Source organism: Salvia miltiorrhiza, chromosome 8 (assembly GCF_028751815.1).
Source record: "Salvia miltiorrhiza cultivar Shanhuang (shh) chromosome 8, IMPLAD_Smil_shh, whole genome shotgun sequence".
In the NCBI taxonomy this organism is placed as follows: Eukaryota; Viridiplantae; Streptophyta; class Magnoliopsida; order Lamiales; family Lamiaceae; genus Salvia; species Salvia miltiorrhiza.
The window spans coordinates 50,413,299-50,439,242 of NC_080394.1; the positions used below are offsets into that span (position 1 = coordinate 50,413,299).

Sequence of the window (25,944 nt, forward strand, 5' to 3'; positions counted from 1 at the left end):
CCCTAGTGTTGAGGTCCCACCTGCGTATGGTGATGTTTTTTTACTGTTGGGTGGTGTTGAGGTCCAATCTACGTACGAGTTGCATAATTAATTGTATTCAGATACATCTTGTAACTCCAAAAAAAAAAGTGCTTCTAGTTTGAAATTATCATCCATTTATGAAACCAAAGTGAAACTAATATGCGTCGTACTTTGTAAAAGTTGTATTCCATACTATTTTTTAAAGTTGGACATTAGGTTCGTAAAGTAGGGCCCATTGGCTGATATGCACGAGCCCAATCGTCTATTTGGCTCTATTGGGCCAATTATTGCTTATAAAAGTTGATATTGATTATAGTTAGAAACAAAAAATCAATTTGCACCATGTATCTTGAATAATCTACAATTATTACTAAAAGAATATTATAATATATATAAAAGGATTATTATATTATGTGAAAAAATTAATCAAAATCATCGGTCTATATTGATTTTAGCTATAATGGAGACAAACTTTCGACTCGATCTCATCCTGAATAATTCATATATACATATTACAAGTGTTGAATATGTGAGATGAAGATGTAACAATATCATGATAAGATTATATTCATCTTATATTTCTTTCAGCATTCTCACTTTTAGCATGTCAAATTTGTCATTAATATAATATTTGAAATGACTCACTGGTCGAGCGGATAGGTCCGTACCTGATCATATGCTCAATATGTTGCTGCTTAGGGCCTTAAATTTTTGGAGGCTCTTTTTTTTTGAGGGGTTTGGAGGCTCATTTTTACTTTAGTATGTATATATAAATTATTTTTTTAACAATAAAAATAGAATTGCAAAACATATACTATCTTATGAAGATTATTTTCGTCATATAAATTATATCATTAGTATTGATTTATTAGTGTCTTCTTTTTTCTTTTCTTTTTTGATTGAAAAGTCTTTTGAATAATTTGTTAAAAAAAATTATGTTAATATATTGTTATTATGTCAAATTGAATATCAAATCATATTGATTCAATCGAATAAAATATAATAAGATTAATCTAATGAAATATTTCCAACCATACAACCCCTAAACAGTCCACTAGTGAAAAAAGAAAAAGCAAATATTGGAAACAAGTGTTTATAAATTTGGAGAGTGAAGTGAAGAATTTGTGCACAACTTTGTCTCTTCCCTTTAAATAAGAAGACGAAATTCCCACTTTACCCCCGATGCCCATATACGTTGTTATTTTTTCAAATTGAAAGGGAATTTCTCGAGCTCCACATCTAACGGCTGCTATTACTTGTCTAGCCACCAAGAAAGCAATCACAGCCGTCCGATCTCTTCGAGGGTTTAGTTACAATCCCCTCGCCTCGCACGCCTCCTTCGTGTTTATTTCGCTCTCTCTCAACTGGGAAGAAACCGTTTCGCTAATTCGTATATCTGCAGCGGTTTCCCGATTTCGTGATTTCAAAAGGTGCGTTTTTCTCCTATTTTGCTATCTTTTTATTCGGCATGCTCTGCAATTTTCAACTTTTTTGGTCGTTGTTTTCAAGTTTTTGAAGGCGGAATGGATCTCGAGCTTTTCTGTATATCTTTTTCGCTTTTGAAGTTTCATGAGTTCATTGTGTAAAGCTTCTGTATGCATTCAGACTGTAGAGGGTAAAGGAGAATTTAATTTCAGAATTGAAGCTAAAGGCTATTTTTTGTGTTCATCTTTGGCTTTTGGGTTTTAGCTTCCAAGATCTCAGTCACGCTTTCTCGATTTCATTCCTCTGAAAATATATGATTTTTGCCGCTTATTGAGATTGATATATTTCTTTTTCTCCTTTTGCGGTTTTGTTTAACGATTGCTGATTTTTTGCACTAGTGCAATATGTTATGGAATCTCTTATTCTCTTCTCCTGCAGAATAGATATTTACTCTGTTTGTGTATGCGCTGTTTTTGTGTGTGTGTCGACATGTTATGAATTGAGGCTACTGTTAATCTGTGGTTTGTTTGGATTTATTATTTATGCCTTTTTGTGGTTATGCGTGAAAAGGAACTTTCTTTGCTTGTTGTTATCAGAAGTCAAATTTGTCTCTTCAACCAAGTCAAAATTTTCATAAGAAACGGGATATGTGCTCCCCCATTATCTCCCCAAAAATAGTTGAAAAATTATACTATCATTTTATTGTTTAAACACGAGCCACGTAGAAATCTTCTCACTCTTCTCACTCTTATTTTATTAATTTTTTGGTTATTAAAAGTTGAGTCTCGATAGACATATATTAATATCTCGGAATTTGTAAAGGGATAAGAATCTTGATCGACCTTCTTATGGGAGAAGAATAGCATCTCCCCCTTTGCTAGGGGTATGGACGTTGCCTTTTGAATTTCCATTATGTTTCATTACTCATCAAATCTTCTGATTTTTGACAAAACTTAATGTGTTGGCTATAGGAAAGGTCAACTGGAGTGATTATATAAACATGACCGACTACTGACCTTTTAAAATGTCTATGCGATTTTTCTCACCTTGTAAAGTAAGTATGTGCTAGTGTCTTACCTTTTTAAATGCTTTTTTGTTTGTTGTAGGTCAACCAGATAATATTGGAGTTTAATATGGCCGGAGACAAGAAAATAGAGACATGTATGTCCTTTTGGTTCTTTGGTCAATGCTTTCCTGTAGGATTGATTGTGTAGTTATTAAGGCATAACATTGTGGTGTCTCCATGGCTGAGTTTTCTCAACCAATCACTCAATTATCTAACTGTTTACTTGATATGAAGCATGAAGAAAACTGATTGGCACTTCTTCCTTGCAATATTGATGTTTGCTTGAACGTTTCTCTTGTAAATCTGACTTGGTTTACTATGGACATATGTGATTTGATTCATATATGGTTTGTGTTGAATTTTCTAACTGATGCCATTTTCTTGCATGCAGATCAGCTAAACGCCCCTGTCTCAAAGTCTGAATCATCAATGAATATTCCTGATAAAGATATGGTAAGAGTTTATTGACTTGGTTTATTTTACTCTGAAACTGTTCAACTCTTCTTATTTCTTGTTTTTAAGATGGTGGGCTTTGTTGTCATATGATACTTCATGATATTCTCATGTTCAACATCTCGTTTTCCTATGTAAATGTCTTCTTCTATGGTGGGCTTTGAAAAGAGGTAATTGTTAAACCCTCCTGAGTTCCTTTTTTCATTTGTTAGTTGTCAGTCAAAGAGTAGAAGCAGGTGCACCACCTTTGTCTTGGCCTGGTGTTGCTATTATTCATGATTGGTTGGTTGTGTTTGAACTGATTTTATTTGCCTTGGTTGCTCTGTGGTTCCTCTTGTGAGGCATTTCAATCATCTTGTTTCTTTCATGTTTTTATCCTTCACTTGATTATTTTAGCTTTCAAAACATTTTAAAATAATTTCATGAAAATTTTCTGATAGCAACTCATTAGTGCCATGATTATTGTTCTTCTCAAATAAATTTTCATGGGGACCAGACTCAAAAATTTTACCAAAATTGGGAATTGATAATTTGGAAAGCAACTTTTGAATTTGTGCATATTCTTTTTCTTTCTTGCACTTATAATAATTGAGATGCATGTATATAGTTTCACAGCATATGATTCTATGATAATGGCCTCAAGCGAATCAGAAAGTTAAAATTGTATTCTATAACGGTCCTATATTGAGAACACAATATTCACTGTGGTCTCCTATTTTCAGGTGAAAGATGGATTACCATCCGAGTCTGTGTCATCTGTATCTGCTGGGGCCAATGCTGCATCTGGAAAAGGTGCTACTGATCAACCTGTTACTTCAGAGCAGGGTGCCTATTATTCGCCTACCAACTGTTATGATTATTATTACCCAGGTAAGGTTTTCATCTCCATCTGGAATTTAGAACAGCTCAGATCTTAACATAATTGTATAATCCATTAAATTGAAACTCTGGGAAGTTTATCATATTAGTAAAAGTTTGGGGCCTTTAATATAAATCATATGGTAGGGTTTATTAACTATTGAGTGTTTGGTTTATAGAGGTGCCACTTCACGAGGTTTAATTCTTTGATTAGGTTGCTATATATGGTTTCCTGTTTCTGTCTACATCTAAAACTTGCTGCAGTCTTTGAATCTTAAGAAGGAAAACTGAATTGTTTCTTGGCCATTAGAATGGGGCGAGCGTTTGGGTACTGCAACGATTGGATGGGTGTTTCTGCCTTATAATTGATTTCTTGGGATATTTGTTGGTGAAGGTTCTTCTAAATCAGTCTTTAACTTGATCTGATATTTTTTATATGTTCTATAGGATACAATGGAAACTTTACCCAGTCTGATGACAAAGGTTTTCCCAACACTCCTGGTGGTTCTTATGCGGTATGCTCTTTATGCTGTGCCTTCTTGATTTTGTAAATTCCTGTTTCTCTGTTGTATGGAACGTTTTGTACTTCACTATAATACTTATCTTGAATTTTATTCCTGACATGATGTTTCTTTTTGATTTACTAGGGCATCCAACAGGATAATTCTTCACTCCTATATTATGTTCCTAGCTACGGTCCATATTCAACTGGTTTTGTGGGTGTTGATGGAAAACAAGCATACACATCGTCGGAATATCTTCAACAGCCCTGCTCATATGGGTCAGAGGCGTTTCCATGTTATACATATGATTTGGCCTATGCTGGGAATGGTTCGTCAAGCAATAAAAGTGGATCTGTAAAATCTGCAGGCACTAGTGGCTCTGGGAGGTCAAATGGATTTAATGTTGCCAAAACTAATAACAACCTCTCAAGCAAATCTTCAGCCTTACCTTATAATTCCAGAACCCAACAGCCAAATTCTTCGAGGTCCATCTATCAGAATCAGTCTCTTCATCCATTGAGCAAGGTATTGTCATAGAATCAATGTTTATAGATTAGTGTATTTGTTTAAATTATGCTTCTATGCCTGTATTTTTTGAAATCCAGCTGCTTGTTTTGGTGATTGACTATCACATTTGTTTTAATATGAGAGGAGAAAGGGGTGATACTAATTAGTAGCAATATTTTTTGTTGAGAACCTCTTAATTGCATTTTTGTTCCCAAGTTCACTTTATTATTACCAACTCTTTCGGGCTAGAATAATTTGGTGCCACTGAGCTGTGCAAATATTATTTGATTTTGTATTCTGACTTATGTTGTACTTTAATATCATTGCTGTTATGTTTGATGTCTTATCTTGGTTCTTATTTTCTTGCAGCTGGGTACTGGTTTCCAATCATCTGGCCTCATGAGAGGAATCCAGCCTGCTGGAAACTACTCTTCATTTACCAGCCGGAATTCTCGTTCTTTTTCGCAATATGGTCAAGTAAATTACCAGTCGAATGGTGGATTATGGAACAACAATTACAGATCCAGGTCAAGAGAAAATTTTGGCAGAAGTGGAGAAATCAAAGCTGCGAGCGAACTAACTCGTGGCCCTAGGGCTGACAATAGGAATTCTTATAAGGTGCCAGCTGAAGTTGAACAACTGGGTTTTGCAATTGAGAGGGATAAATACAACTTACAAGAGTTTGAGACAGTGTATGATAGTGCAAAGTTCTTTGTGATCAAGTCATATAGCGAAGATGATATTCACAAATGCATCAAATACGACGTCTGGTCAAGTACTCCAAATGGCAACAAGAAATTAGATGCTTCTTTCCGTGAAGCTGATGCAAAAACATCTGAGGCAGGCAAAAAATGTCCAGTCTTCCTATTCTTTTCGGTGAGCTTGTGCTCCTTTATTGTGACCTAGTAATAGAAGTTAGTAGTTGCTGTTATTGGTCACATATCATTTATCTTCTTATAGTCATGTTTTTAAAGGTCGTATACCATTTATCTTCTTCTAATCATTTTTTGTTCTATATCTAATTTTTCTTTTGTATTCGGTAGTTAAGAGACAATGGTCTTGTGTTGTGTATTTCAGGTGAATGGAAGTGGGCAGTTTGTCGGTGTTGCTGAGATGATTGGGCAGGTTGACTTTAGCAAAAACATGGACTTTTGGCAGCTCGACAAATGGAATGGTTTTTTCCCATTGAAGTGGCACATTATTAAAGATGTCCCCAACACACAATTGCGACACATTATCCTTGAGAACAATGAAAACAAGGCCGTCACTTATAGCAGGGACACTCAAGAGGTATTATTTGCTTGCCTGGATTCAATTCATAATTATTTGGACAAGCTCGTCATTTTTTGGTTGATCCTTTTTAACTCTCTGCCTTGCTTCTGGCAGATTGAGCTGAAACCGGGCCTAGAAATTCTTAGCATTTTCAAGAATTACTCTGCTAAAACTTGTGTGCTTGATGACTTCAACTTCTATGAAAACCGAGAGAAGGCGTTGAAAGCAAAGAGGGGTGGTGTAGCAGCTTCTCAAACCAATAGTTTTAGTAATGGTGACTATGAGGTGAACTTTTGTGATACACATCCTTGTGCTTATTGATATTGATGCAAAATGTTTTTACTTCTGACTAACATTGTCTAAAATGTATTGTACAGAAGCACATTGAGGCTGGAGAGTCCGTCAAGAAAAATCAATCCGATTCTTCATCACTTGTCGCGCTAACTAAAAATCTCTCGCTCGAGCCTCAACCACTGCAGAGTAGTATATGAGCACGATCAGTTAGGATATAGTATAGGGCAGAGAGAGAGGTTGCTTTTCATCAGTTTTGATAGGTCAGATTAGTCATTGTTTTCAAGATTCCCATTATCCTGATGGTTTTTCTTTTTAGAGTTTTGGATCTCTATTACGTTTGGATTTATCTTGATTTTTCATTGGCAATATTAATTCTCTGGATTTTGTTTACACCTATAAAGTGGGGGAGACTGCTGTATGCTCAGGAAATTAGGGCAAATATAAAAATAGATGATTTGTTTATGCTTATGATTCTTGTCCTCTATAACTATCACTGGTTTGTAGAAATACACGTATCTTATATTATTTGAATTGATGTTCCTGCTGTTTTTTGAGGTTCCGACTTTGACAAAATTAAACTTTTTAGTGCATATAACCTATTTTAGCTATAACATGAGTATTAAAATGTATGTCACATATTTTAGCTATTACATAGTGATACTAGACATGGCCAAAAAAATTGAAACCAGGAACCGAACAGTGAAATCGGACCGTCCGGGACGATTCTGGAATTGGAACCGTGTCATACGGTTCTAGATCGGAATCGAAACCGTGCTCGGCCAGTTCGGTTTCGGTTCCAATTTCTTCAAATCGCTGGTTCCCAATTCTGAATCTGAACTGAACCGTGGAACCGAGAACTGGGTTGAAACTGAGAACCGGGTTGGAACCGTGAACCGACGGTTCCACGGTTAGAACTGTGAACCGTGGAACCGTCTGAGAACCGCTTATAAGTAAGGAAATACTCCCTCCGTCCCACTCCAAATGTCTCACTTTCCATAATGGGGTGTCCCACTCCAAATGTCTCATACATTTTTTGGCAATACACTCTCTCTCTATACTTAATATTTAAACAATTTCCACCAACCCATTTTATCTACTTTATATCCACTTTATCTACTTTATACCCATTTCTTAATCTCCGTGCCCAAAAGTAAGGGGACATTTGGAGCGGGACGGAGGGAGTATATAAGTATAACCACTTATTTACTTTATTATCAAAATACATTTAAAATGTTAGTTTCTTAAATTTTATGTTAAAAAGAAGTTGATCTACTTAAGACGGAACGGAGGAACTTTATATCAGTAGCTCCATAGTGTTTATTATTTTGGGAACCGAGTTGTTTTGGTTACAAATGAAGGATCATGCGTGATTTGTAAAAATACTTAATGTCATTAGTTGTTGATTAGTGGTATAGGTTAATAGTTATCAGTTAATTATTTTTTTTTTAAAATAGTTATCCATTAATTAATCCATAATGGACTTTGATTCTTTTGGGATACGTAGGCAACTCAATTATAACTTAAATGTTATAATTAAGCTCAAGTCCTATTTTCTTTATTTTTTTCCCCCCAATTACAAGTTGTAGACTAAGTTGCCTTAATTTTATTTTAGCATCCAAAAGTTGTAATTTGTAAATTGTATTTATAAGAGTTGTAAGGTGTAACTTTGAATTATAAGTTCAATTTAGAAAATAAAGTACATGGAATTTATATTTTTTTGTGTCTTTTATTAAAGCAAATTTTATTAAATTTGACACAACAATACATATAAAACAATACAAATTACATAAAAAAAGTAAAAAAAAAAAATGGACGGTTCTAACAGTTCGAACCTAAACCGGAACCGAAACTGTCGGTCACGGTTCGGAACCGAAACCGTATGAGTTATTTTTTGGTTCGGTTCCGGTTCGACTAGGAACCGAACCGTGGCCACCTCTAAGTGATACATTGTAAAAAGTGTTGAATTTATTTTATGAAGATGGGTACTAATGTTTCGAATTATGTCCCGAACTTTCAACGTTTTTCATAAAATATCTCAAACTTTCATTTTTTTTATAAAAAATTCCGAACTTTTAGTTTATTCCATAAAATATATCGCTATACAAAATTCAATGATGGAAAAATAGGCATAACATTATGATAGTACAACGGTTACAGAAAACAAGAGAACAGAAGATGAAACATGGTCTCTTTTGTTTGTCTTTCATTTTGATTTTTGAGGGTTCCTTGGCACCTCAACGGACAATATCAAAATAGATGAAAAGTGAGACATCGCAAACATCCGAGTTGTGCAAAGCTTCTTTCAAGTTGTTACTGTTGATGAATGGAACAAAACATACATGAATCGTTTCTTTTAAAACTGATTTGGGGGTAAAGAAAAAAGTTGATGTAGCAACCATGTTCAGAAAATCAAGAGCTTAAAACATATTTGGACCATAACTGGATAAAAAAAAGTTTGGCATCACCGGCACAAAAGCATTCTTGAATGCAGCATTCATGGCTGCTGCTGCTGCGACGTCCCTGTTGCTGGAGGAGGTGGAGCTGCAGGCATCCTACCTTGATACTGTTGAGTGAACTGTTGATTAGGCGGTGGCACTGGAGGAGGCGGTCCCATGTAGCCATACTGCTGGTAGTATGGTGGGTAAAATTGACCCGGAGGGGGCGCCATGCCCGGGTAGCCATACTGCTGAGCTTGTTGATGCTGCGGCTGCTGCTCAGAACCACTTCTATTTTCATTAGATCCAGAGGGCCCGCTGGAAGGCCCCTCTTGAGACGGAACGAGGGCGCCCATCCTCTGGGGGTCCATGGAAGGATAATATGCTCTCTCATGCTGAGGCAGAGGAGGAATGTTGAAATATGGCATTGGTGGTGGTTGTGTCTGCGCGCCAGGAGGGGGAGCCTGAAGAGGTTGGTTCTGTTGCTGCGATATGACTGCCCTCGGGAGCAACCCACTGTGAGTCACTGCTGCTTGCTGCTTTGCTTCGTCAGAGCCTTCAGATTCCAGCTTTGGAGCCTGCGGTCTGCCCCACAGCAGCTTCATCCTCAAGCCTTTAATAACTAGTTTGTTGGCAAGTTCCTCAGCTGCTTTCTCAGCACCTTCTCGTGTCGTGTAAGTCACAAAAGCACAGGCTCTCTGGAGAACCATCTTGACAGACTCAATTTCTCCATGCGCGTAGAAGTTGTCTCTTAGATCCTGCTCGGTAATCCTAGCATCAAGTCCTCCCACATAGAGGGTTCTAATGCTCTCATCATCGGGAGGCTCCAAAGAAGGCATTTCTCCAGCTTTGTTCAATAGCTTCATTGCCACTGGATCATTCACTCTGCAATTGCATACAACAAGACAATAAAAGACTCAGTATATCACAAGAAGATAAACAATTGCAGATTTATACACAGGCCAGATTACAGTACTAGTATGACCAGAGTCCAAATCACAAGATTCTTCCATCGAGTTGGGGGAAAGAGGAATAGAAACAGAGAAGAATGAGACAAGTATGAAGACGCTAGCATATGTATATCAAAATAGTACAATTATTATTAGCCAGCATCACAAAGCTGAACAGGGCCCATTCAAAATACCAAATGGAGTAATAGAGAACAAATGCTAATCTGTTATCGAAGCTCATAATCTACTTGTATATTTATTTTTTAGCCTTCATACACCCTAACGCATGCATATAGATAAGAAAAATATCTTTATGTAAGAAAATAATTTTAACATACCCGTAGTAGCGATCTTTAATGTTTTGTTGAGACAATTCACCTTCAACAGGCATCTCGTGCCTGTAAGGGCACTCTGGACCTCTTGTACATTGACCACGAACATAGAAACTGCAAACATGAGCTCGGTTTCTCTTGTAATATGGTGTGGTTCTCTGGAGCTTCAGAATAGTATCATTTGGGCGAGCCTTACCAAATGATGACTCATAATCTATCCCAGCTCTTGCCTGAGTTTAACAAGTTTTTAGTAATCAAAAGTGAAGGGAAGAGACGCGTGATAACTACTAATCTGAATAAAGAAGCACACTTCAAAACTGCGAGCAGGCTAAGAATGAATGGAAGAGGTCATAACTAGCAAACAAGAAACTTTTGGCCTAGCAACAATGCACATAAAATTTCATGAATTGATAGTCCAGTGCCAAATATCATCCAATACCGAACAAAAGTTATTTAGTAGAGTTGACATAGCATGGTTCTCTGTGAAGGAAAATATACCTTGCGATCATGCTCCTCTGCAAAGTATTCCCTATTCACATCACTCTTTGGAATGGCATCGTTAGAGTTAATACTCAGAGCAGTATCACGAACCTGAACGGGCAGTCCATACTCAAGATCCAAAAGGCAAACCTGACAAACATTTTTCAGCTTACTACAAGTCTGGCATATCTCAGACTTCTTGTATCTTGCATCACGACCAGGTCTCCACCTGAATACCGTAAATGGCCGAGTGCAAATCTTACACTCCTTATCATAATCAGCTTTTGTCTGCATCAAAGTAGAAGTATGTTTTTAAGGAGCTATCTTGCTGAAAATAATAACAAACTGCATTCCCTATATTTGACATTCAATACAAAATAAACTATTGAGTGAGTCTGAATCAAAAATCAAATTTCAAGTGAGAGGATTCCCATTGAAGAGTAGTGCATAAGGAAAATTAAAGCAGCAATGGCGTATTAGATTTACAAAGTAGCCATCTTTCATATAAACCAAAAGACATATTCAACCCCAATACAGACACAAATCCTTTCCAAAATGATGTTCTAAAAGGCCGGTCAGCACAAGAAAGTATCGAAATTCCGAACATCTACAAACAAGCCATCGACCGAAAAGATTCTGTCTCAGACAATGGAGTATCATAAACATCTTAACGCTAACTCCTCCCAAATCTAGTTCCACATTAAATCAAACTACACGCATAAAAGAATCCAAAATCAAAAGTAAAAAAATTGACAACACGAAATTGTAAGATACCATTCGGACGTATGGATTGTCGCCAAGGCACGATTCACATATAATTGGGAAATCAGACCGCTCCCACCCATCAGCTTCCGCGTCCCTCAGCAGCCTGTGTGCCATTCTATCCTGAACTTAAATTATTTATCCTGAAAGGCAGCAATCGGAAAGAAAACAGTTAAAACCATAAGAAATCACATGGTGCATATAAAAGTACCAATCTCGCCTCCCAACGGAAACCCTAAAATTGGACTCGATGCGGTACCTAGTAGTTGTTTGTCCACGAAAATACGAGCTCCCGTAGGTGCGAATATAAGGATAGCAAGACAAGCAGTTGCGGGCGGCGGCGGCGTTTGTAGACAGTGGCGGCGGAGGTGCGACGTCGAGAGGGCGGAGAAGAATTGAAGAGGATGAGCGAGAAAAATGAATCCCGCGATTGACAAGTGAGGGTTATTGGGGTAACGCCGCGTTTGGATATCCTATTATTATTTCGAATTCGAATTCTAAGTTTTGACGACTATATTCTTGGGGTAAATATAGGTTTGCTTTTCCCTAAAACATACTTCCTCCGTCCACAAAAAAACTTTCTACCTATTTTTGGACTATACCCCACCACTTATAATTACTTACTTTTCACTTTTCACAATTCTCAATATTATAACACTTTTTCATCACTTTTTAATACATTCAACAACTTTTTCTCTACTCTCAATACACTCAACAACTTTTTTTCTTAAAATTCGTGTCACTCCCTCCTAGAAAGTTCTTTCATGGACGGAGGGAGTACTAAAAAAAACATTTGTAAAGTTGCGAAAACTTGCAATTTGAAAATATATAGGATACTATCATTTTTATTTAGCCAAAAATATAGGATTATTTAACGTTGTTCTAATTTTTGTGATCTAAAAGGTATACTCCCTTTCGTTCCATTACAAATGTCTTAGTAATTTTTATAATGGGATGTCTCATTCTTTTTTTGACAAATAATTAAAAGACTAATTAACTAGTGGGTCCACCACTTACACTACAAGAAAACTGGTCGAACACCGACGGAAATCACCGACGGACTATTTTCCGTCGGTAGATACCGACGGATCCCCGACGGACCGTCATCCGGCAACATCACCGGAGCCGGCATCTATTTCCGATGAAAATACCGACGGACTACCGACGGAATCACTACCGACGGACAATATCCGTCGGTAAATTCGGTATTTTCGATTTTAATAATTATTTTTATTTTTTACCGACGGAATACCGACGGAATCTCTACCGACGGATTAAACTCCGTCGGAAATTTGGATAATTTCGAATTTATTAATTATTTTTATTTTTACCGACGGATTACCGACGGAAAATTCCGTCGGTAATTTCAATAAATATTATTATTTGTATTTTTATTGTTTTTTTTATTTTTTTAATTATTTTTTTTATTTTAAATTATTTTTAAAATTAGTACCGACTGATAAAGTCCGTCGGTAAATTATTTTTTTATTATTTGATTTTTTTATTTTTTATTTTTTTTATTATTTATTATTTAATTTTTTTTAAATTATTTTAAATTAATTTTCTATATTATTATTATTATTTTTAAATTATGGAAAATATTTTAAAATTGATAGTTATTTTTAGCAATAATATTTTCTCTTTTTAATAAACGATAATATTAATTTTTTTTATTATCTTAAATTCGATCATATATTTACCGTCATTTTTTCGCCGGCACCACAAGTCTTAGATATCATCTCGACATATTCTAAGGTTATGAATAAATGATATTGTATATTGAAATAGAGTTTAAATGAATTAATAGGTGCTAATTATATCAATAATACGCGTGTTCTCTACTTTTATAAATTTCAATTTATTTCTTTCTTTCCACCAATTCACTATTTACTAATTGCACATTTTTTAATTTTCGTGTTAAAAAATAATGAGACATTTATAATAAAACGGAGGAAGGAATAGTCATTTCATCTTTAAATATATTTTTGTGGAAATTAGTCTTTTCATCTTTGAATATATTTACTATATATTTTTGTGGAGATTAGTATTTTCTGTAAGTACATTGTAAAAAGTGAATAATTTTACTCTTCAACGCTAAAACTAAGTCGTTCAGTTAGGGCATCTCCAATGGTACACCAAAACCCATTTTGGTGTACCAAATCCTCTCCAATGCTACACCAAACCCAAACCCATAACCCAAAATGGGTTTGGGGCCACCATTTGAATAGTGTTACACCAAATTTGGTGTAACACTATTCACTACACCAAAAGCCTTTAATTAATTTTAAGAAGTTCAAATTAACCCCAATTCTTGCTAGATATTATTTTGTTAATTTAGTAGGTTTAAATGATTAGAATGAAAGTTAATTATTTTTTGTTAATTTCGTAGGTTTATAATAATAATAATAATAATAATAATAATAATAATAATAATAATAATAATAATTTGGTTGAGAATAATTTAGTTGAAAATAGAGTTTTAATTTGCAACAATAAAATAGATTAATTTTTAATTACATGACATATTAAAATGTATAATACAAGAATATTTAAAATAATATTAATAATATAAATACCACATCACATAAAAACAACATAATTAAAATTACACAACATAATTCGAGATGCTCACTTCAAGAATTTCTATCTCGCTATAGAGCCATAAGGAATAGAGATGCTCACTTCAACCTTCGGAATGAATTAATTGAGCATTTGTGGGAAGAATATACTAATTCCGTGTCTTGAATTTTATGTGGATGTTGGTTTATTTGTTGTATTTTATTTTCAAGTTATGTAATATTTAATGAATTTTAATGAATTTTATTTTAAAGTTTAGTTTTTTTTGTTGCTTATTTAATATAATAATAATAAAATTAATTTCCGTATACTATTTATTTTAATATGAAATTGTTAATTAAAAATTTGGGGCAAATGTATAATTTAAAAGAAATATATAGGTATAATTGAAGAAGTATAAAAAGTAAGTGGTAAGAGAATATTTAAAGAATATTCTTTTGGGTTTGGGTTTGGTGTAAATGGTTGGAGAAGAATTACTGTTGAATGTGACATATACTGGAAAATGGGTTTGGGTTTGGTGTAAATGGTTGGAGATGGTCTTAGAATTGCTGTTGTGCAATGCGTGCATAGTAGAGCAAAGTTTCAATCATTATCACAAAAATTTTCTAACAAAATTCTCTCTCTCTCATTTTTTTCTCTATAAAATTCATCAAATTTAATTAATAAAAAAATATTAATGTGTGTTTTAAAAAATGAGGCGAATCAAGTTAATACGATAATAATTTGAAATTGAAATACATTGATTGTGTAAAGAGAAATGGATAGTTTCTTAATTAGAGTAATAGAATTATTAAAAACATCCGCAACAATACTGTAAAATAGCGGAAAACTCTAGAATAGAGTGTGAACCCATCTTCAAGAATATTTTAATGTGAATAGTACCCCGCTACATTTGCGGGGGTATTGTTCATCACGGTTAGGGGTGAGCATTAACCAAATTGAACCGAAAAAATCGACCAAACCGATCATTTTTGGTTCGGTTCGGCACCACCAGTCTTCCTCCGCCACCGGCGCCAGCAGACCGGCGACTAGCAGACCGAAACCACCTCACTGGCCTCTCTCCACAACAGCAGACCGGCGACTCATCTTTCAGTTCAATGTAATTAATTTGCTATTTTAATAGTATTTTAGTATTTATTTAGTGATTTTATTGCTTTTAAAAAAAATAAAAAATAAAAGAAGATGAAATTGGCGGTTCGGTTCGGTTACCAACCGAAATCGATCGGTTTTGATCGGTTTTCTATCCTTTGGTTGGTCGGTTCGGTTCGAATTCTGTGTACATCGGTTCGGTTTTGGTTTGTGCATATTCGGTTCGGTTCTGAACACACCCCTAATCATACGTTTTTTTTTTTTGCTTTTGTTTTGTCCTTCTTTTTGTAACTTATTTTTTATTCTTTTAGTTATGTCATATGAAATACTCTTTTGTTTATCTATTAATTTCGATTCTTTTATTGATTTTCAAGTTTCTCGTAGTTAATATGCAAATGAGTGGGTTATCAATTTTTTATTTTATTAATTTCTTTAAGTCCTTGTTGTAGGAACCCAATTTTTTTAATTTTAATTGCGTACACTTGTGTATAGATTATAGAAGATATTATATATATATTTTTAGGAATGATATTATATAAAATTTTAAAATTGCAACATCATTAAAATATAGAATAATATAAAATTGCAATAATAATAAAATTACAATAACACAAAAGTATCATAACATAAAATTACAAGAAATCAAAATACAATTACATTAAAGTAACAATACATTCAATCCTAGTAAGGTCCAAGATCACCTTCAGATCCTCCAGCATCACTTTTAGATCCGCCAAAATTTTGATATTCATTACCAAACATGTTGAAAGTATTGTTTGAACCTGAACCGTCTTACTTTTCAATATGATTCTTGTTTGTTCTTGTTTGAAGTACTCCCGTCGAATGGGATCAGAAATATTGTCGGTGTCTAATGTCTATCATCAAAATTTTATTATATGCTTCCCACTTACGAAATGCAAGAGCTTGTTTTTTTGCTTCAATCTTTTGTAGTTGTAGTTGTCTGATCTGATCTTTTTTTGTGGATAAGTTATCCATTATTTCTTCAAGTCTTTTATTTCTTTGATCAATGCTTTTAGAATACCAGACACATCTTCGCCTTTTTTTCTCTTATTTTTAGTCTTTTTTACACCATCCGGGCGTTGTGTTGGTCCTGAACCACTACCACTACCACTATCATCACTTAAATTGATACTAAAAGAAGACAAACCATCCGGTGAGATAGGAGATTCTGGTGTTGTTTCTTATTGAAATGAAGACCTTTGTGAAGTACAATCAAACTTCACGAAATCTTTCATAATGGGCCAGACATGCTCAAACTTGAATCCTTTCTTATATCTTGGATCCTCCGTCAGTAATTGCTTTGCACGATCAAACTGAATAATAAATAACATATGTTAGCAATAGCATGACAATTAAATAGTTAAATCAATTGTAAAAATAAATAACTACTTACAATATCTTTTTCAGAAGCTCCACTTGTATTTAGATATTCGATTTGTTGCACGAATCCTTTGAATTTCGAAAGAGAACTCATAATGACTTGCATGATTTTTATTTTTGTTATTTTATTTCTATTTTTTTTCCTGTGGTTCTAACTTTGGCTCTGGAGTTTGCCAAGTAATTCTATGGCTACACAGGAAGAAGTCCGTGCTCTGAAGGAGCAGCTGCAGAGTGTGTTAGCCACTCAAATCGTTGCATTGACTTCAAAGATAAATGCCTTGACTACTGCTAAGATGGAGCCAGCTTTGGAAAACTCGATGATGATGGAAGAGGTAAATTTTGTCAGCAATGAGAATTTTAGGAATTTTCAGCAGGGTGAATTTCAAAGAGTACAGCCGGGAAACAATCAGAGTGGGCAACAGTTCTATCATGGAGGGTGCCCACATCCCAATTTATCTTATGGGAATCCGTATAACGCTCTTCAGGCTCCACCAGGCTTCTCTGTCACCAATGGAGTCATCAATGGGGTGAAGAAGCTTAATCTGGAAGAGCTGCTGATGAAATTTATCTCCAAGTTGGACGAGAGGATGGAGAAGCTTGAGTCTACCACTGCTGCTTTAGGGACTCAGATGAAGGTGTTTGAGACTCAGATGACTCAAATGGCCACTGCTATTAGCAATCTATATCAGTCGAGCCAATTCCCAAGCAATACCGTGGTGAGTCCAAAAGAGCAGTGTATGACCATTGAGCTCGAAAGTGATACTTCATATGCGATAGAAGAAGAGCAAGAAGTTCAGAAAGTTGAGATGAGCTTAGAGGATGAAAATTTTAAAAGTGTTGAAGAGCGCACTGTCCTAAATGTAGTCGACACTTGCATCGACCAAGGAAAATCATTGAAGGCTTGTCTCTTTAGCTTTTATCTAACTCCATCTTTTGATTTTAATTTTGATTCATCTGATGAACACTTTTTGGAGTGTGGTAGTACTTTTGATTGTTCACAGGATGGCCATAGTTTTCAAGATATTTTGAAGGTTGGAAAACCACCTTATTATTAGTTCGCAACAGATGATGTACTCAAATTTGATGAAAAGTGGCTGCCACCTATACCTGCTGGATCGTCGAGCTAACGACGTTAAAAATAGCGCTTATTAGGAGGCAACCCAATTTTGGTGAGTTCATTTCTTTTCTTTTGTTTGTTCGTTTTCGTGCCCCACAATTCCTTTTCAAACTTATTCTCCTTGGTGGTGAATAAGTTTGGGGTGATGTGTCTTTGTGGGTGCACTTTTGCTTAGGTTGTCTTAGTTGTTTTTTTTTTTTTTGTTAGTTTCTTTGTTTTTGTTGTTGAATCTTTTAGTTTGCTTGGTGGTTGATCCATCGTGAATCCTAGATGAAGATTTGAGTTGTGTAGGGACTGAGTTGATGACTGGCTCATGATGATTTTTGCTAAATTTTTTTTGGAATCGCATGCATTTTGTGTTGATATTGTTGAAATTGAGCATGAGTGATGAATGATAAGCGTGGTCTCTATGTGTTTACAATCAATGAAATAAGTTGTGAGGATTTGAGCTTTGACTGCCATTATTTTACAGTCTTATTTCTTATTCTTGAGTGATTATTTGAGCATGCATGTTTCTCACTAGAACTTGTCTTGGTTTCTCCCTCGAGGTCACATAGTGTGCTTAATAACTTTGAGATGATAGAAGGCCATCTTTGCTACCCTTTTTACCCCGTTGTTGTCCTACTACTTTATATATTCCTAGTTGCCCCTTTGAGCCTTATTATCCATTTTATTTAATTTAGCCGTGGGTGAGAACTTGGAGATTGCTGATATGAAGTAGTTGGCATGTTGAAAATGTGTGAATCATTAACTTATAAACCTTGATTTTGATTGAAGAAATCCTAGTACCTTGAAAAGAAAATAAAAAAAAGGAGAGAAAAAGAAAAGAAAATGAAAAAAAAAGAAAAGAAAGAAAAGAATTGAAAAAATGGGTACAAAGGATGCTTTAAAAAGGCAAAATGTCATGAGAAATAATTGATAAGTTGTGATGGATTTTGTATTTAAAAATTTGGTTTTATGATAGGTGGAGGATTATTTTGTGCAAGAGTGCTACGAGGTAGGTGATTATGTTACAATGGGTCATATCTATTTATCACTTAGCCAAATATATCCTACCCTACCAAAGAGCCGGCATTACAACCTTCAATAAAGACCTTTTTGATCTTGGTTATAGGAGCACATATTTAGTGGTGGAGAGGTGAGACGGTCTACAAGCCTGTGGTTGAGTACTTGTCTTGCTTGATTTGAGAGTATACACGTCCACATGTCGATTGATACACTTGAGAGTTGAGAGTTCTTATATTCTATATCTTTTTGGTGAGGATTGCAAGTCATGGAGACCATAATTTGAAGTTTGTCATGATTGTGATATCTATCAATTATATAATACAATACATATTCCAGCCCTCATATTTATTTCTCTCTCCTACATGGCACACTCACAATGCTTTATTTTATACTATCTGAAAGCCTTTTTTCTCACGATTTTACAAAGCGTTATGTTGTTTGAAAGCTTCAGCTGTTACTTTTCTCAATTTCTCTCACAATATGAGAGGATTAAAAAAATGCTTCTTTTCTCAAGTAACGGCATTATTCTATCAATCTTCCCACAAATCTCAAACAATCGACTGTGTAATTGAGAGATATAGTCTCTCTCACTCCTTCTCAAACAATCGGCGCAGATTCAGTCTCTCTCTTTCAATTTCGAGGCACAAAAATTGGCTGTGTAATTGGGAGATTCAGTCTCTCTCGCTCAATCTCAAACAATCAGCGCAGATTCAGTCTCTCTCTTTCAATTTCGATGTCACAAATTAGGGGTGTGCTTCATCCATGGCTGCAAATGCCTCTTCTCAACAACTATAGATTCATCCATGGTTGCAAACGAGGCAGATTCAGTTTATCTCTCTTTCAATTTCGAGGGCCCAAATTTGAGAGGTGCTTCATCCATGGCTGCACCCTACACTACATATCCATGATTCAAGGTAAGTAATTGGGAGTGATAGATTTGGAAAGGTAAATCAGCGGATTTCATCATTCCCATACACTTCGATTTTTTATATAAATTCTTTACAGGCTATTCCTCTACAAGTGGGCTTTAGAAATTACAGAGAGAGGGAAAAGTTGCAGGTCATTCTTCGTCCTTGGAGCAACAACAGGTAATTCTTTCAACTTTGAGGTTCTGAATAAAGTGTTAATGTACTACTGTATATGTTATTAATTTTTATAAGTATATGTTTGCAGAGTTTGGGATTGGGCGCTTAGTACTGCGAAAAAAGTGTGCAGAGGTGAGCACTCATGCATTCATGTCTTTTCACCCACTTCCAACGGTTCAAAATTTTATGTTCAGCAGTTTCCGTTATAGGTAAAATATGCGTCCATGTTGATTTTATGACAACAACTTAAGCATTAGTTACTGCTGTGCAACAGGTAGTTTGAAACAATTACTATACAAATGTGTATATACTGTATAGCTTATAAATTGAGGTCTATTATGTGCTGCCATGTTGCAAAATGGAATCATCTGAACTGACATATCTCTGCTCTAAAGTCTCAATCGATAGCAAGGGAAATAATTATTTTGCTACTGGATAGAGTAGATTGTTTTCTAATTCATCAGTGGTTATTGTCTATTGAATTTCAGTAATTTTAATTGCAAAAACCGCATGAGAATCAACAATTCATTTTTCAATCTGAATTTGAGTCCCAAGAGAACTTGATGCCAAAATTTCACCTCACGATTTTGAGGTGATGACTTAGTTGTTGGATTGGGTTAGGGTGCTGCTTATACAGCTTTAGTAAAACTATAGCCAGATATGGTTCAGTGCCCTTATCCAGACAGGTCTTTGTCTTTTACTGCAACATGAGCCTTAATATATTCTTCTAAATGGAAGTCATGACCGCATAATATTTGTGTTGAAACATGCCTTAATATATTACTGTCTCTTCCTTACTTAAAGCTCTTCATGCTTCTTATATTTAATCCTGTATCCTCCATCTTGATTCTTGAATGTGGATATAAACAGAGCCGAAAAGATAGTAAAGTGGTGGGAAAGATGAATAATAGGTGTTGCTGAAAGTGTTGGCAGGCTGTGTTGTTCACGGATAAACCATGCATGGTTTATGCCAAAGTTGGTGCCTTTTGTTGTTTAGTTGTATCATATTTAAATAAAAAATGTCCTCGATTTCCAGCCTTAATTTAGAAAATCATATACATCTGATTTATAAACAATCATTATTAGTAGATGAAATATCTCCTAAGGATTCTTCTATATTAGTGCTGGTAAATGTTTATAGTTAGCTTCACTTCGTTTGAACTTTTTCTCTTTTCAGGCTGAAAGGCATCTTGAGTACTTACCAAGAAAAGAAGGTTCTTCTTCAAGTTCATAAAAGATGAGAGGTATTATAGATGATTTATCATTGTACTATGTTTTTGTGATGGCTTGCTATTGGTTGTATGTAACAAGTGTTTCTTGGACTTGATTATATGTGAGAACTTAACTAAAAACTCAATTTGTAAGGCATATATATGATTCTATGTGAGAAATCAACTGTATCATGGTAATAACATCTCCTAATTATTATAGTTTCATGCTCTCTCTCCTAATTATCATGCTAATAACATTTACAGGAAAAATTAATTAAATCACAATACTAACTGAGTTGATATAATTAATTTGCTGTATTTTGCGCATCATCTCCATATTATTGGTATTAAATCACAATACTAACTGCTCTCTCCTGATTTATATAAATTTATTGGTATCTATGCATCTAAAAATTGGTGGGCTTAATTAAAATAAGACTCACAATTTGAGATTGGTGCCATGGAAAATTCCTGCCATCTTGGAACAAAAATTTGGTTAAAAATATATTGAAGTTTCTCTAGGAACTATAGGATGGTTTTTCTCAATTTGTGGACTGGGTTGACCAGAAAGTACTTAAAATCAATCAATCTTTAACTTTTAATGTGGTTACTAGATTAAGTGTGTGTTTTATAGCATGTCCATCCTGCCCACAAGCTGCAAAGGAACATGAAAATATATTAGAGGAAATATCAGATCCAGTTCCAGGGGATTTGACATTTCACCTGTGTCACATCCATACAGATTTTATAATTAAATTATTAATTATAACCATTTGTCGTATCTATATCTTACCATTTGTCGAATTTTGACGGGTTCAGATTTTGATAAATTATGTTATTGAAAATTTATTTTATTTTACATTAGTGTGTTAGTATATTTCAGTTTGAAATACTCACCATTCGTTTCTTTCTTAAGATGTTTTAGCTATTTGCGTAAGTAATTAAGAAAGTATCAATTGCAACTTAAATGGCGATGAAGTGTTTTATAAATATTATGTAATAGGTTAATGATTTTTTTTCCCTTTTTTTTTCTTCTTCTTACCATTGGTTAATGTTTATTAGAATGGCTGGCATCCACGCAACAATGAAAGAACTGCACAAGGCCTCCAAACATAGATTCTTTAACCGCAAATGGAACGAGCGAATAGGAATATTAGAGAATCTTGATCGTATCCATTTTTTACGGCTTAGAACTGAAGAATACAGACGACAAGTTAGTGATATCGAGGCTGCACTTAAAGTGATTGATTCCATTCTGCAAGATCTCTACTACACGGTCGCCAAGATATATAATCGAATGGTCGTTAAAAGACCGGGGCGCGTTGACAAAATTAATTTTGAACGTTTCAAGATCGCCTTGGAGGATAAATTTAGAGCTTTATATCTGGGCGTCCAAGTTGTCGACGAAAACTACGAACCAATTGAGATAAGTGATTCGGAGGAGGAGCCATCTGAAGATGAGGTGGAATTGATGGGCGAGTACGAAGATTAGTTTTTATGAAATATTAGAATTTCTTTTCGTATGTTTTATTTAAATAAGTGCTTTATGGTTTCATCAATAGTTAATTTAATAAAACTTCATAATTTCCCCTCAAATTCTAATTATATTATTGAAGTGTCATATATATTATTGATTAAAGTAAAGCTCTAGAAAATTAAAAGTATCAATGCGAAAGTTCACGATTTATAATTTAAATTCTATCACACAATTACTCTATAGTTAATTTAGACCGAATATATATGAAAATTTATTTATATGAATGAATTCGTTTACAGATTATATGAATTTTAAGGACTCATTCTCCACCGCAGAAAATAAAAATATATAAATAAATAGAGAACTTTTAAAGAATTAGCTATAGTTTTTTGGGAGTACACTCGACAAACCCTAAAAAATAGAGACCAAGTGCTCGATGAAATGCCAAGCCAAAACCTTAGAGCTGCTGCCCCCAAACAAACCTTATTCTCGACTCCAAAATTATTAGGTCCGGAGGGTCTCGAATAGGTGTATGGGGGGGGGGAGAATACACCTATAGGCTATTTTTGATTTTCACAAGAGATCAAAACGAAACTTCAAACACAAACTCACACAACCTGTTCACAGAAAAGAGTTTTGACCAAAATAGGGTTGGCGACTAATACTGAATACTCTTCAGTAGGGAGTTATCAGTTAAGTCAAAAGACCTTAACTGATGCACGTAAGGCTTCAGTCGACTTTGATAAAAAGAGATGTTAAGAATCTTACTGACTATCAGAAGATAGATCAGTTAGACTGATAACACACGCTGCAAAAAACTTTTGTTTCGCAATAGCCTGTGAGTTAAGCACATTGTCAGTCTTTGGGTTTCTCTTTACTATTAATCAATTTTCAGTTTACGAAGGGAAGAACACAAGTAAGAAAGTAAATACTGAAAGCTATAAACAACACAGAGATTTTTACGTGGTTCGGAAAACACTTCCTACATCCACGGTCGGTTGATCAGACCAACAACTTCACTGGCAAGTGCTTACGGGTGCACTGCAAACCGATGCTCGTGCTTACGGGTGCACAACAAACCTGAATGTGTGCTTGCGGGTGCACACAACTGAAACAACTAAAGATCCAATCTTCAGTACCAACACACCTTATTGCATTTCTCACTCCTAGCACGCACTAGGCACTAGGACCTCACGGAGATAGAACACCTTTCTGAACTCATTTTTCACACAAACACTCAATTCGGTCGGTTGAAGAGAGGTTTGAAAACTTGCCAACTAAACTTCAAATAACAAGTTCTTTGGAGTTAGTTTGACCTAGGCTTTGGATAAACAAGGTTTGCCTAAGGTCTAAGAGAATATGTGTAATCAGCAGTGACTGGTTTTTGGCTTTGGGATTCTCTTATTCGATTCAAACTTTGGGGAGATTAAGCTTTAGGCTGAGTAAAGATTTTGGCAGCGTTTCAGCTTATGTTGTTGAATCGATGAAGATTGAAGTGATCCTCGAGCGTTATTTGTAGGAGACGTTTTGAATAGATCCGTTGGCAGAGAAGGTCTTCAAGATTTCTTCCGTTAGAGAGTAATTCGAACTTGGGCTGAGGCTTCAATCTTCGAGGTTCCTTGTTTGGTGAGAACGGCTACTTTGAAGAGCAGGAGATGCGACATCTCTGAAAAGGTAATCACCAAAAAGGAATGGCCTCTGCAGAGAAAATGACGATCCTGAGATCTCTGCATTTAATGCAGCTGTACTTCTGGAGTGCGTGGCTTCCTTTGAACGTTGGAGGTTCAGTCCGAGGAAGAATGTTTAACTGATACTTGACTTTAGTATCAGTCCGCTGATTCCACGTGGCTCGCATTAAGTAATCAGTCAAAACTGATTCTTCGATTGATGCTTCAGTAGGCAACTTCAGTATTCAGTCCTTCGTTCTTCAGTCTTCAGTCTTCAGAACCGCAACCAAACTAGAAAAAGAACTCTAACACTTAAGTTCAAGCAGTTCTAGTCTATTACAAAAGAAACCTAATGATTTTGGTATCATCAAAACAAGGATTATGATATTTCACTAAGTTCCCATCAATTTCTCCCTTTTTGATGATGCCAAAACCACACAACAGTTCTAAGCAAGAAAAAGAGTGAACTCAAAGCACAAGTTGTTAAACAGAGTGAATACTATTCCCCCTTAACAATAGAACCTAAAACTTGTACTTCGAAGAGAGAACACAACAGTTCAACAAAACTGAACAAGGATAAGACTGAAAAATAATAATCAGAGCCTGGACAAAAAATCATTGTCTTTAGGTTGAGATAAAAAAGAAGTTCTTTTCATTTAAGAAAAAATGATGAGAAATCAGTTGTGGTACAGAGCAAGACATACAAGGGAGCAGAAAAAAAACAAAGAAAACACATGGGAAACCCATGGACTCCAGCAGTCTGCTTGTCTGTGCCTTGAACTTCTTGATCTTCATCTTCAGTCTTCAAGTTCCTAAGCTTGTTCCTTTCACACTTATTTTCCATCGACTTGAGGTCTTTACTGAAACGTCATCCTTAAAACTTCTGGTGATCCTTTTGCTTTACCATTTTTAGTCTTTCGAGAAGATGCAGGGAACTACCTTCGAGAAGGTTTTTCTCTGACTTCTAATTTCCCCCTTTTTGGCAACATAAAAAAGAGAGCTGATGATGGAAGCTATGATCAGACGGTACCCAACTCCTAGTCTCAAAAACTTGTGAGAGGATTTGAGAAGAGGATGAGTCCAAAGATGCAGAAGAGGAAGATGCCAGTGGGGAGAGAGAGATGAGAAGAGAGACGAAGAAGTGAAGAAGACGGAGAGATAGAGAAGAGCAGCGCGAAGGAAATGAAAGTATACATAGCATCTTGGAGATATTCAAGAGATGCAGCTATGCACGCAGACCTTAAAGGGAGAAGGGGAGAGAGAAGAGGTGGTAAGGAAGAGGATTGATTGAGGTGAGGAGGGAAATGAAAGAAATACATGGCAAGCCTTTGGTGAAAGAAATAGTGCAAAAGAGGGCTCGTCATACATACGGGGAAGGGATGTGAGAAGGAAAAATCGAATCAGCGATGGTTGTGAGGACTAGCATTATCGATATCCCAGCACTTGGTTCATCAAGAGATGACCATGTGCAGTGGGTTACGCCGGTTGACAACGAGCTACTGCTCATTGTTGTTGCACACCATGGAAGCTCACAAAAGATGTGAGAGAAGCCTGAAGGCCAGGTGAAGTCCTCTTGGGAGTGAGGGACTTCAAACCGTATCCTTGAGAAACGGAGAGGCTTCTTGGTGCCGGGCATGAGGATGGAAGACACTCGCGTCGCTGGATATAAGTGAGGGTATAAACAAGCTTGACGTCGGAGAGACGTTGAGATCAAGTGGAATGGTCCGGTGAAGATCAAGTGTGTGAGCATCATTCTCCCACTCCATGACCTCGTAGTCATTGAATTCTCCTTTGTCGGAACGAAAATTTTCTGCAACTTTTGAAGGATTGAGAGTTTATCACAGAGAAGGCTGTGGAGAGATGTTAGTTGATGCAGAAAACAAATGAAGACATCGAGGCATATATATAGACCATATTGCCAAGAAAGAAAATGAAAGAGTTTTTCGAAGACTGT

At 35.6% G+C, this 25,944-nt stretch overlaps 2 protein-coding genes and 1 long non-coding RNA gene across 9 annotated transcripts; 2 read left to right on the top strand and 1 right to left on the bottom strand.

Moving 5' to 3' along the window:
* Positions 1–1,150: 1,150 nt before the first annotated feature.
* LOC130998886 (YTH domain-containing protein ECT1-like) lies at positions 1,151–6,789 on the top strand. Of its 6 annotated transcripts, none has more exons than XM_057924307.1 (10): positions 1,151–1,451; positions 2,553–2,607; positions 2,904–2,965; positions 3,688–3,835; positions 4,271–4,338; positions 4,471–4,851; positions 5,203–5,709; positions 5,911–6,123; positions 6,220–6,390; positions 6,483–6,789. In XM_057924307.1, the coding sequence occupies exons 2-10, from the start codon at positions 2,580–2,582 to the stop codon at positions 6,594–6,596; spliced, it is 1,692 nt and encodes a 563-aa protein (XP_057780290.1). In that variant the 5' UTR covers positions 1,151–1,451; positions 2,553–2,579; the 3' UTR covers positions 6,597–6,789. The 6 variants fall into 6 exon arrangements, with proteins under 6 accessions (XP_057780290.1, XP_057780293.1, XP_057780294.1 ...); XM_057924310.1 differs by having other exon boundaries at positions 1,169–1,636; XM_057924309.1 differs by lacking the exon at positions 1,151–1,451 and adding an exon at positions 1,470–2,329 and having other exon boundaries at positions 2,418–2,607.
* A 1,896-nt stretch (positions 6,790–8,685) lies between these two features.
* Positions 8,686–11,857, bottom strand: LOC130998887 (zinc finger CCCH domain-containing protein 40-like). 2 transcript variants are annotated; one of them, XM_057924314.1, is made up of 5 exons: positions 11,618–11,857; positions 11,371–11,501; positions 10,615–10,884; positions 10,123–10,346; positions 8,686–9,719 (listed from the first exon to the last, which is right to left on the bottom strand). In XM_057924314.1, the coding sequence occupies exons 2-5, from the start codon at positions 11,473–11,475 to the stop codon at positions 8,894–8,896; spliced, it is 1,425 nt and encodes a 474-aa protein (XP_057780297.1). In that variant the 5' UTR covers positions 11,476–11,501; positions 11,618–11,857; the 3' UTR covers positions 8,686–8,893. The 2 variants fall into 2 exon arrangements, with proteins under 2 accessions (XP_057780297.1, XP_057780298.1); XM_057924315.1 differs by having other exon boundaries at positions 11,579–11,842.
* Positions 11,858–19,015: 7,158 nt separating this feature from the next.
* LOC130998888 (uncharacterized) lies at positions 19,016–20,927 on the top strand. Its single transcript, XR_009093322.1, has 4 exons — positions 19,016–19,464; positions 19,556–19,638; positions 19,724–19,767; positions 20,813–20,927. It is a non-coding gene; the product is annotated as an uncharacterized LOC130998888 (long non-coding RNA).
* Positions 20,928–25,944: the final 5,017 nt, after the last annotated feature.

Coding starts and splice junctions, on each gene's coding strand:
- LOC130998886 (XM_057924307.1), top strand. CDS start 2,580: ATGGCCGGAGACAAGAAAATAGAGACAT. Junction 2,608..2,903: donor AGACAAGAAAATAGAGACAT/GTATGTCCTTTT, acceptor TCTTGCATGCAG/ATCAGCTAAACGCCCCTGTC. Junction 6,124..6,219: donor ATAGCAGGGACACTCAAGAG/GTATTATTTGCT, acceptor TGCTTCTGGCAG/ATTGAGCTGAAACCGGGCCT.
- LOC130998887 (XM_057924314.1), bottom strand. CDS start 11,475: ATGGCACACAGGCTGCTGAGGGACGCGGAAGCTGATGGGTGGGAGCGG. Junction 10,347..10,614: donor CAGAGGAGCATGATCGCAAG/GTATATTTTCCT, acceptor TGTTAAACTCAG/GCAAGAGCTGGGATAGATTA. Junction 9,720..10,122: donor ATTAAAGATCGCTACTACGG/GTATGTTAAAAT, acceptor ATGCAATTGCAG/AGTGAATGATCCAGTGGCAA.